Here is a 14,034-nt window from a genome sequence, read left to right on the forward strand (position 1 = left end):
CCTCCAGAATAAAAGACGAGGCATCATCTCTCTTTATACTTATCCCAATCCCTTAGGACTCGCTTTGCTGATGCGAAGAGTCACACGAATAAGCACTACACATGCAACCCCGCTGCTTACCCTCCTTGTCACACAAATCACCCAACACCTCAAAGAGAGAGGCAAAGGATTGTGAATCCTTCGCAAGGTTCGGCACTGATTGGTCGTCTCGCCATTCGGGGAGCAGTCGAGTCGATTTTTCGCTCGTGAGAAGTGAAATGCAGGTTGCGTGGCCCAATGGCAAGGCGTCCGAGAGTGGATCGGAAGATTCTGGGTTCGATTCCCGGCGTGGCCGTGATAGAAGACACGGGAATACATCCAATCCAATTCAAGGACTTGACTAGACTCAAATCTTTTATTTTATTTTTTGATACTTTGGCCTGATCTGATCTGCAGTTTGAGGAGTTATCAATCTTGATACATGACGTGACCAATACTCAAGTGAAGCTGGTCGCATTCTCAGAGGCTCTTGTTGTTCTGGCACAAAGCAAAATGCCGGCTCATGATCTTTCAGCCTTATAAAAGAGGATCTTATTATTTGGCTGTCGGGCTGACAACATTTCTCTTGTTGTCATAGACGTATCTCGGCTCACGGCCCTGGCCCCCTTTCATTCCATTCCCTAATGCCAACTACCCATAGCGTCTCCCCATTGTACAAGACCCCTAGAAGAGATGGTCAGTAGGTCAGTAAGTAGAGCATATAGCAATAGAATATTATATCACCTCAACCTCGATCTCAACAAGATTTACTTACGCCTTATTTACCAGGAACATTCTAGGCCGTAGTACTGTTGGCCGTAGTACTGTTAGCTCTAGTACTGGTAGTCAAAGTACTGTTAGCTGTAGTACTGCTAGTTGTAGTAGTACTGTTAGCTGTAGTACTATTGGCTGTAGTACTGTTAGCTACAACTGTTGGCTGTACTGTTGGCTGTACTACTGTAAGCTGTATTACTATTGGCTGTAGTATTGTTGGCTGTACTGCTGCTGCCTGAATACTTCTGGCTGTAGTACTTTTGGCCTTAGTAGTCTTCTTTTCACTCCCGGGCGGGATGCAGCACTTCATAGCTTCATCAATCCGTTCTCTTCTTTTCTTCGAGATTTCGGCTTTGGGTTTGTTTACCATGCCTTTGAGTTCCTCGTTGCAGTTCCTTCCGTCTTTACTCAATTTGCCCTTGATCTTCTCGCAGCATTCGTCAGTCTTACGATCGTTCGGTTTCCCTTCCTCGCTGGAACATCTCCAAGTTATGATCTCTTTCCTGATTTAAACCTTTAGTCACAAGTCTCAACTGCGAGTAACATATCTAACTCACCTCAGTCTGCATGCTTCTCCTGAAGAGAGAAGAGTGGTGAAGAACAAGATCATTAGCAGGGAGAACTTCATCTTTGGTTAAAAAAGTCGAGGCTGGGTTTGAATATGAGGTATGTGGATGGAAGCGTGATGCTTTAGTGATGAACTCTGAGTGACAATTTTGTGGGTGATGGTGTACTGCCTGAACAAGGTTTGGGAGAGGGCTGTTCTGATGTGATAGCCCTGACAGCTGATGTTAATGCCGTGCGCTTGAGTGAAGTAAATGGGCCCCTTTAGTAGTTACGATCTGAAAAACGCGTTCGAAGTCAATGGCCAGTGATGCCGCGCAATCAGACCACTAGGGTGCCACGATGAGTCATGATACGACACTCATCGCGTCCTTGATTTGCATTGGCAGCAAGGATATACAACCTTGTAGCCACTGATCAGCCAAGTTGACAGCACAAAAATATAACCTTGTTGGTTTGAGTGGAGGCAAAAGAATTAAACATAAATAATAGCCAATGGCTGAAATACAAGTAAAACCTGCAAATGTCTGTAAGATGTTTCTGTATAGCCGAGCCTGATTCAGGGGTCCTCATGCACTAGAGAAGCCAATATTTACATGGCTTCAAAGATAACAGGCTTTATAATCGGTAACCTATCAAGTGTTGTGTAATCTTTCTGTAACAGGGTTTTGAGGCTGAGGGTTAAGAGGCACAAAGATACAACACAAAATTAACACAAAGGCAACTAAATTCTCTCTGCTGTTCTAAGCTCTCAGCCTCAAGTCTCTACTGCAAATGGCGTCATACACTGCGCCAAAGAGTGCTATGCGCAGAGGAGAAGATACTCGCTTCGATGAACTTTGCCTAAAATACTTTACACATCCAGATTTACCGCAATTTATTATTCCCAAGGCGTGCGCTGAGGATCTTGAAGCCTTGCCATCTCCAACAACAGCCGGTAAACATACAGGCCCATGTCGACTTCACGAAACGCTCTGGCATGCCATTGTCGACCTCGCTCTGCGATCTGCCTCGCGACCTCTTTTCCGGAGGCAGTCGAGGTGAGATAAAAGACTAGCTCCGGGAGCTCTTCCATACTTTGACTGATGGGTACATAGTGCAGCCAAGGTACTAGTCGATCGTCGTGCCATTCTTGGAATAATGTCTGCTTCATTGGCACTGACTTGGAAGCAAGTAGCTTGTGATAACGGCCGCTGATACCGTTGCCGTCTATATCAAAGGCAAGCGTTGACTTGAGGGCTTCGTCTTTATCTACCCAGGATTTGGTGTTGAAATAGGCATCTTGATCCCTGCAGGCTTTTCTCTGGCATTGGAAAATGCGGGTGAAGGTGACGTCAAAGAGTCTTCCATTTAGAAAAGAGGATTTGACTTTCTGCAAAACACTACCTTTCGTTTGTAGGTAGCCATAACATTTGTTTGTTCTCAAATTCTGTGTGAGTTCAACAAACCGTTGTCGATGGAAGAACTGCCATCGGGTATCAAGCGCAAACCCTCCAGTGGTTGAACCTGCCCAGTAGAGGCTTTGTCTTTTTCGACCCCAGTCAACATCTCTAGACTCGTTGTAAATGAATTCTTGCTCGGTATACGCTGGACTCGGAATGAGAATGTCACTCATCGTGGATAGTTTGCCGGTTGAGAAGATTGGAACCAGGCCATGGATCGGGCGGAACGAGACGGGACTCATTATGAAACCATGTGAGCCGCTGTATTCTTGGTGCTGACAGAGATCTTGGGCTGATGAGATGTTGGTCACGAATGGCAGGCCAAATGTGTTGATGTTGTCTTGGCCTCCTGTTTCTCTCTCTCTAAGGGCACAGGTCTTGGTCACCAAGTCCCATATAGGTTGTCGGCTGCGATCTTCCACAGTTATCCCTCGATCGTGGGGAGAAGATGGTTCAGCAGAATGATGAGAAATAACACGAGGTTCATCGATGTGATTGACAAGAAACGTCACATCAGGAAGTCCAGTGAAATTGGCCAAGATATTGTTAAACATTCGCGATACATGTCTGTCAAAAGTACGATATGAGTGACTGCATTTTGTTGTCGACGATGTGCCTGAAAACTTGCAAAGCCACAAATCGCTTCCAGGGAGGCTTTTCGCCTGATGCATAACATCAAGAACCTCACTGCCGCTCAGCCTCCAGAACGGCGATATTGTCTGATACAAGGAGTCGAACTCGTCGACCAATGGTGAATCATTAGAACGCGCAGCGTCATACCATTTCTTGAAGCCTGGAGGTGGCTCTCTACCGTATTTGCTCTGATAGGTATGCGACGCGGCGTCGAAGGCTGTCGATTGCCTTCTATATTGGTTCTCGAACTCTTTCTGTGCTTTGTTATACAGGGCCATGACTGGATGTGGTGTCTCCGTGGTGAAGGTAGGAGCATCGGTTCGTGCGTGATAAATAGCCATAATGTTGGTCACATATGGTATTATCGGTAGCATAATGCAGGCGTACAAGACTCGCGTTGGTCGTATCTGTCTGGGGACGAAACCAGCAATCTGGCCAAGGCAGAGCAAGGCACATACAGCATTTAATAATGCTTGGCTCTCAAATGTGAAATCGAAAGGATCGCCCGTTGCTAGAAGACCGAATGTGGTCATCAAAGTCGGAAGAGTCCATGACGTGTGACGAGCCTTGGATTGGAAATTAGAAGCCCATAGATGAATGGAGGGGAAATGGTTAACGCACAGCTCTGGAAGCACATCGCCAGAAAAGCGCCTTTACCAGTCCCAGGAACAAAGCGTTCAAGGGACTAGCTCGTGGAAGGCCAAAGACAGATACTCTGGCAAGACTACCAACTAAAAGGAGTCCAGTCACTCTCGGTGCAAGAGAGTAAACATGCTCTTCGAAGGGATTCAGGTGAGGTAAGAAGTAACCGCCCTTTGGTCTTGATTGGAATGAAAGATAGGCGATGAAAGAGGCGCCAGTTGCAACACCAGAAGGCACAAGTCCAGAGTAATTCCAGTCAATCAGAACCAAGGTCAGAAGAGCTGCAATGATTGCTGCTATCCACAGCTTACTGGACAGGGGGGCTAACTTTGAGATATCCGCGGCATCGCGCCCCTGAGGGTTACGATTCAGGCTTCCCTCTGTCCAAAGGAGCAAGGGGGCCAAAACAGGCTACGCATTTCTGTTACAATCAGCTTCTTCCAGGTCATGTTACTGAACATACCAAGAGCTTGAAACTATCCGCCTCAGCTCGACATCCGGATACGATGGAAAGACAACCCGCAACAGCCCACAGCGACAACGCTGGGGGGAGAGTATGCCGAGGCTCACGCCTGGTGGGTAGATCGGTACTGACATGTTCTACAAAGGTATTGGCTCTAAATATCATCGGTAAGCATGCCCAACAGAAAATCTCCGACAAAAGTTCGTCCTCCCGGCGAAAGAGGTAGCTTGTTGCTACTGCGAGAAGCAAAGCCAATGCAATTGGGGTTGGCGGATTGCTGTGAAAATCTCGTGGGGCAATCATCGTTGACGAGGGATTTCGTTGTTATTCGCGTACAAGGTACGCAGATGAGCCAAAGGGCATTGCGAAGTTGTATCGAAGGGTTTACAAAATGGCTCAGAGAACCAACGTTGGCTGTAGAACGAACTAAACAGTAAGGAGATGTCATGTTGGATGTGCATTCCGCTCACGGCATTTCTTTGCCGTGAGCATCCAATTACGATGGCAGAAAGCTCGTATCACGGACACTGTTGGTTCTGTCAAATGTCTGAAACTTCTAGTCCTCAAAAGTACCGAGTTTTGTTGGTTGAGTGCTTCACTTGCTTCTTGTCAACCTCCACTCTGTAGTCATAACGGGTTAGAAGCACCAATGGGGAACTGCGGATGTCTCTAATTTGGGCTAAACTGTGTTGGTTGTACCCTGCAATTAAGACATGGTCTGATAAAAGCTTGAATACCTTCCTCTAAGGTACGGGCCGTATTGGAGAATCCAATCAGAGACGTCTTTTGGACAGGGGTTATCAGCCCGTGCTGGTCCGATTGGAGTATTACCTCAGGATCCCAGTAAAGCTTCTTTATGCTGCTTGACTGAGACCCAGAGTCTTTGGATATCACATTTGTCCATTGCCGAAATAGCCGGACAGGAACCTGCAATGGGAAGGGTATTTCAGCCTCCATTGGGCCAGATCTGCAGGGTTTTGAAGGCCTAGTTTGCGTAGTCTGACCTTGAGGCTAAAGCTTAACCTTGTGGCCAGCTTTGAACCCACTGCTTGCTTATCGATACCTACGGAACGTCGCAACGTCAAGAGACCCTTTTTCTGCAAGAAAATCCGGTCCTTCCTGTGGCAGCTTTTGAAAGAACAGGGTGTGCCATTGCTGAAAGGGAAGAAGCCATGAGCGAGATGTATATTAGGTCTCGTCAAGTAGCTCATAGACTTCGAACAACATGTAACATACCAAGAGATTAATTTCGGAGTCCTCGGTTCACTAGCCCCAACGGCCCATGAGCCCTGGTAGTAAATCTGCACGATCATGGTCACAACCAACAGACAATACAGTCCTGAGTCACTGAACCAACAACTTTGTGTCGGTCTGTCGATGCCAACAATGCCAACGCTGTACCCAGGCCGGTGGGCAACACTATGACCAAGACGGCAAGCAAGAAGTGATGCCGACAATGTGCATAAAAAGCCTCCTTTGAGCCTTCATTTCGGTGCTCTCAAGATCAAGCAACAATCATCTTCTCATCTCAGAACACTTTGATCAGATCTTTTACTCTCCTCTCCTCCTCCTCAGCCAACATGCAACTCTCCAAGTTTGTTGTTCTCAGCATCACTGCTTTGTTCTCCTCCACTGGAGAAGCATGCAAGTGCTACGGATCTAAGGGCAACCTCAACAACGGCGCAACTCACAAGTGCTGTAACGACTACCACGGTGTTTACTCTGGTAATGACTGCAAAGCTGGTTCCATCTCTGAGCATCTCAGTGGATTCGACAGGTGCTGCAAGGGTCAAGGCTCAGACTGTGACTTCCCTGGTCGTGCCGCTGCCCTCGGTCAGGAAATGAGAGCCGTTAAGCACGTCGAGATCAAGACCGCCCTTGCCAAGTAAATCACTGGTGACGAGTTGAGGTTGGTAAAGTCTTCCTTACCATGCGGATTCTATGTGATGTTAACTAGCATATGATAGCAACCAAGGTGTGGGCGAGAAACAGGGAATATGGAGTGGCAAGGAGATTAGTCGAGTCGGCCTTGACCGCGTTGCCCTCGTATCAGGCACTAACTTTACCTCCCGGACGCAAACTTGGAGCTTTTTCAGCACCTCGACTTCACTCATATAGTAGATACTTTCTGACCTCTAGTGAAGGAAGGCTTTACTTAGACGCAGTGTAGCTGAATATACTGTTACCAATTAGGAACCATTACATGGAATGAAGACCTAGGCATTGTAATAACTCATCAGTAATAAGTAGACTCCTGTCTCATGGAGACAAGTTATTTCTTGAAACTCCAACAAATCTTCTATATTGCTGTGAGGGAAATGGTTTAGGAACATGTACTTGTAATTATCTTAGGGCAAACAGCCTGATGAGGCGGGTCAGAAGGAAATCATGTGAGGTGTTCCGGTTACGGAGATGAGTTTTGTTTACTGTCCCTCCACCTTATACGCTGATATGAATGTAGATTAGAAAGGCCATGGGTTAGGGCAGAAAACTCTTAAGGACTAGCGTTTTTCCCGCAGAGTTGAGTCCAAGGTCTCAGACCTCTGTGGCATCAAAACTGATCTGTCGCTGCAGTGTTTCCGTCTTTCAGTCTTCTCCTGGGGAGTTACTGCAGGTGAAGGCGATCCAGAAGGTTTTGTCACAAGCCAGAGTATCGAGAACTTGGTCTTCGGAACATCAGAGACCAGCTCTCTCATGACTATGTTGGTCAAAATAGCTTACATCGAGGATAGTACTAACAAGGAGTATAGATACGAGACAGCTTGGCAGAGGTTCTTCTCAGCTGATAAAGAGCTTACTAGCACCAAAAAGGCCATCAATGGTACTCTAGATATATGCTGCATTGACGTTACTCAGCCTATTCGGATACTGTCAAAGGGGATAACTACTCAACAGGCAGTTTCACATTGATGAGAAGGAACTGGAGGTCGTAAGGAAGAACCCCTTCGGCGCAAAAGGACACCTTGGAGCAGATGCTAAGAACCTGTCAGATGGCATGGTTAGGGAGCAAATGCTCATCGTTGCCCATGACTTTCCCTTCATTGTGTAATCCATCTAGTATGATCTACAGGCTGATTTTCGCTCTCGCATCTTTTCTCTGGACAAGACGAAGTGCTTTATACTTTCTTTCCTTTTCTCCGACCTTTGTATCATCGTGCTGAGGCAATTCTCGATGGTTTGGTTTCCAAGAAGTTATATAGTGAGGCAAAGAAAGAGTCGCAGGGCATGAAGTCCAAGATCTAAGATAGCTTAGGCATTCACTGTATACTGGGTCAGAACTTATGCACTGAGTAATTGAACAATTATGTAACAAGTTCTACTGATCCACTGGGCAGAGTTTTACTATCTTTTTGTCTTATCAAGTTGCGTGTTGATTAGGTGGGAGAAACATCATGATACCGAACTCCGGTGTCGGACCGAGATACTTGTGCGCCCTTTTCAATGTCATGACATTAGCTCGCAGCCATCTTGACAAGATAGCATAGTAGATAGCTATATACCGGCCGACGATCCGACCGAGATCCATAATATGAAATATTATAAAACCGACAGTAATCGCCCTGAACAATGCAGATGGCCTGATAGCACAAGAATATCAGGTTATCAATAGTGACCTTCACCATGACATCCAACAACTTCGTCCTCACGGCAGAGGCTCATTCCCAAGCCCTACCCAAGTTCCATTTCTCAACACAGGCCGTTCACGCAGATGATTTTGTCAGTCCTCACCGGGCCATCGCCCCGGCTATGCACTCAGCTGTGAATTATCGCTATGCCCGCAATCCTGATGATCTCGTTGAGATGGAAAACGACGATGTACTTACCCTCCTCACCCTTACTCAAAGAATTACTAACATTGATAGCCAAATGCTCCATTCGATTCACACGTTTACTCTCGCTACACAGCTCCCAACTACAGCAGACTAGAAATCGTCCTCAAGACCCTCTTCAAGAACCCCGTTGTATCATACTCCTGCGGCGTCGCAGCGTTTCACTCAATGTTAATCGCCATCAACCCCAAGAAAATCTTTATCTCTGATGGCTATCATGGTGTTCACGCTGTAATCGAGCTCATGACTAAACTCAACGGTTTGAAGAAGCTTTCGCTTGATGATCTTGATCAAGCGGGGCCTGGGGATATGATCCATATCGAAACACCACTGAACCCTACGGGCGAAGCGAGAAATCTTGCGTTCTTTAGTCAGAAGGCTAAAGAGGCGGGGGCGTTGCTTACCGTTGATGCTACGCTTGCGCCGCCGCCGCTGCAGGATCCGATTCAGTTTGGGGCGGATTTGGTCATGCATAGTGGGACGAAGTATATCGGTGGACACTCTGATATGCTCTGTGGTATTGTCATCGTTTCTCCGCAGCAGGTTAAATCCGGGCTGGAGCAGACATTGAGGGATGAACGAATGGTGTTAGGAAATGTCATGGGAAGTTTGGAAGGTTGGTTGGGCATCCGATCACTACGAACTCTTCACCTACGAGTGATGCGTCAGTCCCAAACCGCCGAGGCACTCGTATCATGGCTCAACGCCGGTCTTTCAGACTCATCATCCGTCATCGGGCGTATAGTCCACAAGATCGCACACTCATCCATCCAACAAAACGCAGAGTGGCTGAAGGGACAAATGCCGGGTGGTCACAGCCCCGTGTTCAGTCTATGGCTGAAGAACCCAGAGCATGCGAAGCGGTTACCAAGTAAGCTGTTTATCTTTCAGCATGCAACGAGTTTAGGTGGTGTTGAGAGTTTGTGCGAGTGGCGTGCTATGTCGAGCCGTGGGGAGGATCAGAGGATGTTGAGGATTAGTACTGGCGTGGAGGACTTGGAGGATCTGAAGGGGGATTTGATGCAGGCTTTTGAGGCTTTGTTGTCAGAGTTTCCATGAGTTATGAGATGTGATGTTGCTAATGAAAGGATATGATGAACAATCATGAAGCTGTGAGGATATATATCGTCTTCCTGATTTCAGTTGAGAAGATACGAAACGTAGGCCACCAATTCCAAGATATTGAACATTCTTTCTTTCCCTGGTAAGTAGAAAGCAGCAGACTTGATATCAGTGTGCCAAATACAGTAGGTAAAGGCGTTTTAAACTCATACTCAACTTACTCAAGCCTTATTGTCGCTTAGGATCGAAGCCTGAGTTTCTTTGCTTCACGTCCTTTTCCTCTATTAGGCCCCGAACTATCAGTGTCTTTATGTTCCTGATTATTTGGATACAAGCTAGTAGTTACAGGTATTTGAATTGCTCATCTCCACGAGACCAGCAGTTATTAGCCATATGTCATCAGCTAGCTACGCAGTCTAGACTTGTGAACCGACCTTTATACACCTTCTCCCAATGCAAGCCTAACCTAAATAATCTGCTGTAGGTTTTCATTCTAGTTCCAGCATGGGTCTAGGTGGTATGACTATATCATCACCGACCCTGACGCAAATCTATAACCCCAAAAGACTCTACAACCTCATGATCCTCCAGCATCAGCAAGCACAGATCAACTGATCAAGACCGACTAAAACCCGTCGCATCTCGCGTTCAATAGACTTTCGTTCCTTGGACATATCTTGATCCAGTCTTGCCCCCGAAGCACCCGTTTGGCTGGATCTATCCGAGTCATCCGGACGCACCACCAGATGGTTCCCACACACCCAGTTAAGTTTATTTGAACCTCAAGATAGTAGATTTTGCACTGTATGGACTGTTTAAATTAATTTCTCGATCTGCAGTCCAATAAATTCTCACTCATGGGAGCGTTATTGCTGCGGTTCGACTGCCTCGGGGGATGAGCAGGTAAGGAGTCGCATCGGTATTGTCGGGGTATTATATTTTCGATATCGGAAGGCTTATGCAAGTTGTTGTCGATGGCGTCTCTTGGGCCGATTGAGCGTTGTTGGGAACAAGCCAACATTCTTGGCTGCTGTTGTTGCTATTGCGATATCGGGATCGTAACGTCGGTGTAAGTCGAGAACAGTGGAATGAATTGAGGATCGACTGTGATCAATTCAATAAAACACAAGGCGTAGAAATACCAGGCAATTGACATCACAAAGGCAAAGACAAAGATAATTAATGTAAAGATGAATCGATATTCAGTCTGTTTCTGATATCTACACATTATGCTCATGTACTTTCTCCTCCCCAGGTCACCACCGTGACCTCCCAACTTTCAGGTATAATTAAAAAAAGAGATAACCTCCTCGTGAATAGCAGCAATTGTTAACAAGATTCATAATCTTTAGACGTTGTCGTCATGCTCAGTCATGGGAACATGCTTGACCTCACCAGCACCCATAGTCTGGGCAAAGGTGGTGTGAGGTCGCCACTTAGCAGAGGTTCGGGGAGTGGTCTCCTCCATCATCTTATCAACCTGCTCGAGAGACAGGCCCTTGGTCTCGGGGACGAGGAAGTAGGTGTAGACGAAGGCGCAGGTGCACAGACCGCCCCAGATGAAGAAGACGGAGGACTTGAGGTTGCCACGGTTGGTGCCGACCATGTAGGGGGTGATGACGGCGATGATGGTGTTCCAGAGCCAGTTAGAGGCGGTGGACAGACCGACACCACGAGATCGGATGGGGAGAGGGAAGATCTCGCCGATGACGATCCAGGCACCAGGGCCCCAGGTGGAGGCGAACCAGAAGATGAAGATGGCGATGAAGGCGATCTGGGCGTTGACGGCGCTGATGTTGTTGGCGATGACGCGGTCAGGGTTGCCAGCGGTGGGAGAGGCGTGGGTGTGGTTGAAGCCGACAGTGACACCAATGATGGCGACGATGAACTGGCAGACAAGCATACCGAAAGCACCGATGAGGAGGATGCTTCGGCGACCGAATCGCTCAACGGTCCAGAAGGACAGGGGAGTAGAGCAGACGTTGACGAGGGTGAAGACGAGAGACATGAGGAAGACGTTGCTGATAGCACCGGTGGACTGGAGGAAGGGCGTAGAGTAGTAGAAGATGAAGTTGACACCGGTCCTGGCTATTGTTAGTGGTGATCTTGTTTTGGGGTTGGGGTTGAGACAACTTACCATTGCTGCATCATCTGCATAGAAGTACCGAGGATGGTTCGGCGAAGGTTAGACTTGCCATCCCAGAGGCTGCCCTTGAAGCAGTTGGCCCAGCTGCCGAACCAAGTAGTGTCGGGGATGATCTGCCGCTCGTACTCCTCGTTGGCGATGATCTCGGCGATCTCAGACTGGACGTACTTGGAGTCCTTGGGCTGGCCACGGACTCGGGAGAGGGCTTCGATGGCGTCCTCGATGCGGCCACGCTTGACGAAGTATCGAGGAGAGTCGGGGAGGAAGAAGAGACCACCGCCGAGGATGACGGCCCAGGGGAACTGGAGACCGATGGGGATCTGGTAGGACTTCATGCTGTCGAAGTTCTCGGTTCCGTAGACGACGCAGGAAGCGAGGAGGAGACCGATGGTGATGCAGAATTGGTAACCGGCGACGAGGGCACCGCGAACCTTCTTGGGGCACTGGTAATTGTTAGCATGGTGTTTATGTGAAGAGGGAGGAGAATAAGGCTTACAATCTCAGACATGTACAGAATGACAATGGCAGACTCGAAACCGACACCGACACCGGCAATGAGACGACCGACGACGATGCAAGCGAGAGCATCACCATGACCAGTAATCATCTGAATAACAACACCAATAGCGTAGATGAAGCAACCCATGATGACAGTCCACTTGCGGCCGATACGGTCGGCAAGATCACCAGCGATGAGGGCACCGAAGAAGGTACCGCAGGAGAGGATGGAGGTGATGAGAGACGTGTGGCTCTCGCTGAGGCTGTCGGCACCAGCGCCCTCGACCTGGTGGATGAAGTACTTTGAGCCGTTGACACCGTTGATGTATCCGGAATCGTAGCCGAAGAAGATGCCACCGAACGAGGCGAAGGCGCACATCATGTAGGCCTTCCAGGTGACGGGGGCCTCGATCTGCTCGACATTTTCGGCAGTCTGGAGGGCGACGGAGCCGCGACGCTCCTCTTTGTGATCTTCAACGCCCATTTTGAAGTGGTATTTTTTGTGAACCAGGCAGAAGAAGATTTGAATGAGGGGGGGGAAAGGAGAAGGGGGGAGGTTTATTTATTTGTGTGAAGTCAATCACAGTAGGAGAGTGGATGTGAAACAAGCTGTGTTGTTGAAGTGATGAGCTGTGATGAGGAGGAGAGAGTCTGTACGAGGGAGGGGGGAACAGGGTCTATTTAATCTCAAACGAGCAAACTGAAGATGTGCGTGTTAGTTCGTGTGTCTTTCTATTACCAACGATGAAGAGAGCATGCCATGCCAATGCCAATGCCAATGCACCTTGACACTGCTGTAAGCTGGCCCATCCCATCGCAGCTAATCCAAACAAGGTCAAGGACCTCCATCGCCTTTCACAAGTGCTACAAGGGGGGGCAAGGTTACAAGTTGCCTACTCGGGTAACTAAGGTAAACTTGGCAACCATCGGCCGTTCACGAGCATCCAGATTCTTCTGATCCTACCACTCTCTGGCGCCAAAGAAACAGACGCGCAGTGAGGTGAGTGAGTGAGGTGCCCATGACCTCGGAGCTTTGCGAGTAGCTTAGCGAGTAGCTTAGCGTAGCTTGGTTAGGGGCCAGACGCTAAAAATGGTCCCGGGGGCCCATGGGGCACGGTAAATGGGGGAACAGGGGGGGGGCATCACGCTGTGTGCACGCCCCCTAAAGTGCGGAGGCGGCCGCAGAAAGAATGCCATGCCATGAGGTTCGGGTACAGGTAGTGGGGTGCGGGTAAGAAAAACATGGCAAAAATACGGAGAAACTTTGACGATTCGATTTTCGGGCGTCTAAGTGAAAATGCATGCATTCCTTATAAATGACACTGAATGAATAGCATGAACAATAAACAAGTAAGTGTAAATTAATCACATACCCTTCTTCCATCTCACCAAACCCAAGATCTCCTGTACCACAAGACCATCATGTGGTGAACATGTCACCGTCTCACAAGAACACGTTCGTTTCGATCCCATCAACTAATTAATTAAAAATCATCCATCACGAAGAAGAAAAAAAAACTTGACGCGCTCCAATATCTTGATCTGGGCTGGTCTGGGGGAATCTCGTGGGGCGTGCTACGAAGTAAGGCCGAACACAAAAGAAAAAGAAGAAGTTGCCCGTAGTTTTTTTAGTGGAGGGCAGCGGTTAGAAAAGACCCATAACGTTAACGGGCCTGGGTCTACAGGGAGAAGCGCCGAGTAATCGCCCGGCCGTTTATTTCCTTGCGCTTGCGGCTTGTTCTTTTTCCATCACGGGACCTTCTACGAGAAAAAGGAAGTGTTCTAGAGTGTAGAATTCGAGTCAGACGGGAACGGACTTTAAATGGGAAGAGAGGGTTAGACCAAGCTGGCGGTATAACCCATGGAAGCATCGTGACGATTACGAAAAATGAAAGGAATTTAGAGATTAGCTCAGGGTAGAATTGACGAGGTGATGAAGCCTATCTTTGATGCTGATCACTG

The 14,034-nt window shown here is 48.0% G+C and overlaps 4 protein-coding genes and 1 non-coding gene across 5 annotated transcripts; 3 read left to right on the forward strand and 2 right to left on the reverse strand.

The window, feature by feature from the left end:
- Window positions 1-262: 262 nt before the first annotated feature.
- Window positions 263-334, forward strand: J7337_008004. Its single transcript has one exon. It is a non-coding gene; the product is annotated as a tRNA-His (tRNA).
- A 1,902-nt stretch (window positions 335-2,236) lies between these two features.
- J7337_008005 (uncharacterized protein) lies at window positions 2,237-4,899 on the reverse strand (the record flags this gene model as incomplete). Its single annotated transcript, XM_044825631.1, has 4 exons — window positions 2,237-3,997; window positions 4,053-4,484; window positions 4,537-4,690; window positions 4,880-4,899. The coding sequence occupies 4 exons, from the start codon at window positions 4,897-4,899 to the stop codon at window positions 2,237-2,239; spliced, it is 2,367 nt and encodes a 788-aa protein (XP_044678548.1).
- A 1,217-nt stretch (window positions 4,900-6,116) lies between these two features.
- On the forward strand, window positions 6,117-6,654 carry J7337_008006 (uncharacterized protein; the record flags this gene model as incomplete). The annotated part of the gene is made up of 2 exons (XM_044825632.1): window positions 6,117-6,421; window positions 6,504-6,654. The coding sequence occupies 2 exons, from the start codon at window positions 6,117-6,119 to the stop codon at window positions 6,652-6,654; spliced, it is 456 nt and encodes a 151-aa protein (XP_044678549.1).
- Window positions 6,655-8,157: 1,503 nt separating this feature from the next.
- On the forward strand, window positions 8,158-9,425 carry J7337_008007 (uncharacterized protein; the record flags this gene model as incomplete). The annotated part of the gene is made up of 2 exons (XM_044825633.1): window positions 8,158-8,352; window positions 8,400-9,425. 2 exons carry the CDS (start codon window positions 8,158-8,160, stop codon window positions 9,423-9,425), a joined length of 1,221 nt encoding a protein of 406 aa, XP_044678550.1.
- A 1,351-nt stretch (window positions 9,426-10,776) lies between these two features.
- On the reverse strand, window positions 10,777-12,556 carry J7337_008008 (uncharacterized protein; the record flags this gene model as incomplete). The annotated part of the gene is made up of 3 exons (XM_044825634.1): window positions 10,777-11,512; window positions 11,566-12,017; window positions 12,071-12,556. The coding sequence occupies 3 exons, from the start codon at window positions 12,554-12,556 to the stop codon at window positions 10,777-10,779; spliced, it is 1,674 nt and encodes a 557-aa protein (XP_044678551.1).
- Between the last annotated feature and the right edge of the window lie 1,478 nt (window positions 12,557-14,034).

Source organism: Fusarium musae, chromosome 6 (genome assembly GCF_019915245.1).
Source record: "Fusarium musae strain F31 chromosome 6, whole genome shotgun sequence".
Taxonomy (NCBI): domain Eukaryota; kingdom Fungi; phylum Ascomycota; class Sordariomycetes; order Hypocreales; family Nectriaceae; genus Fusarium; species Fusarium musae.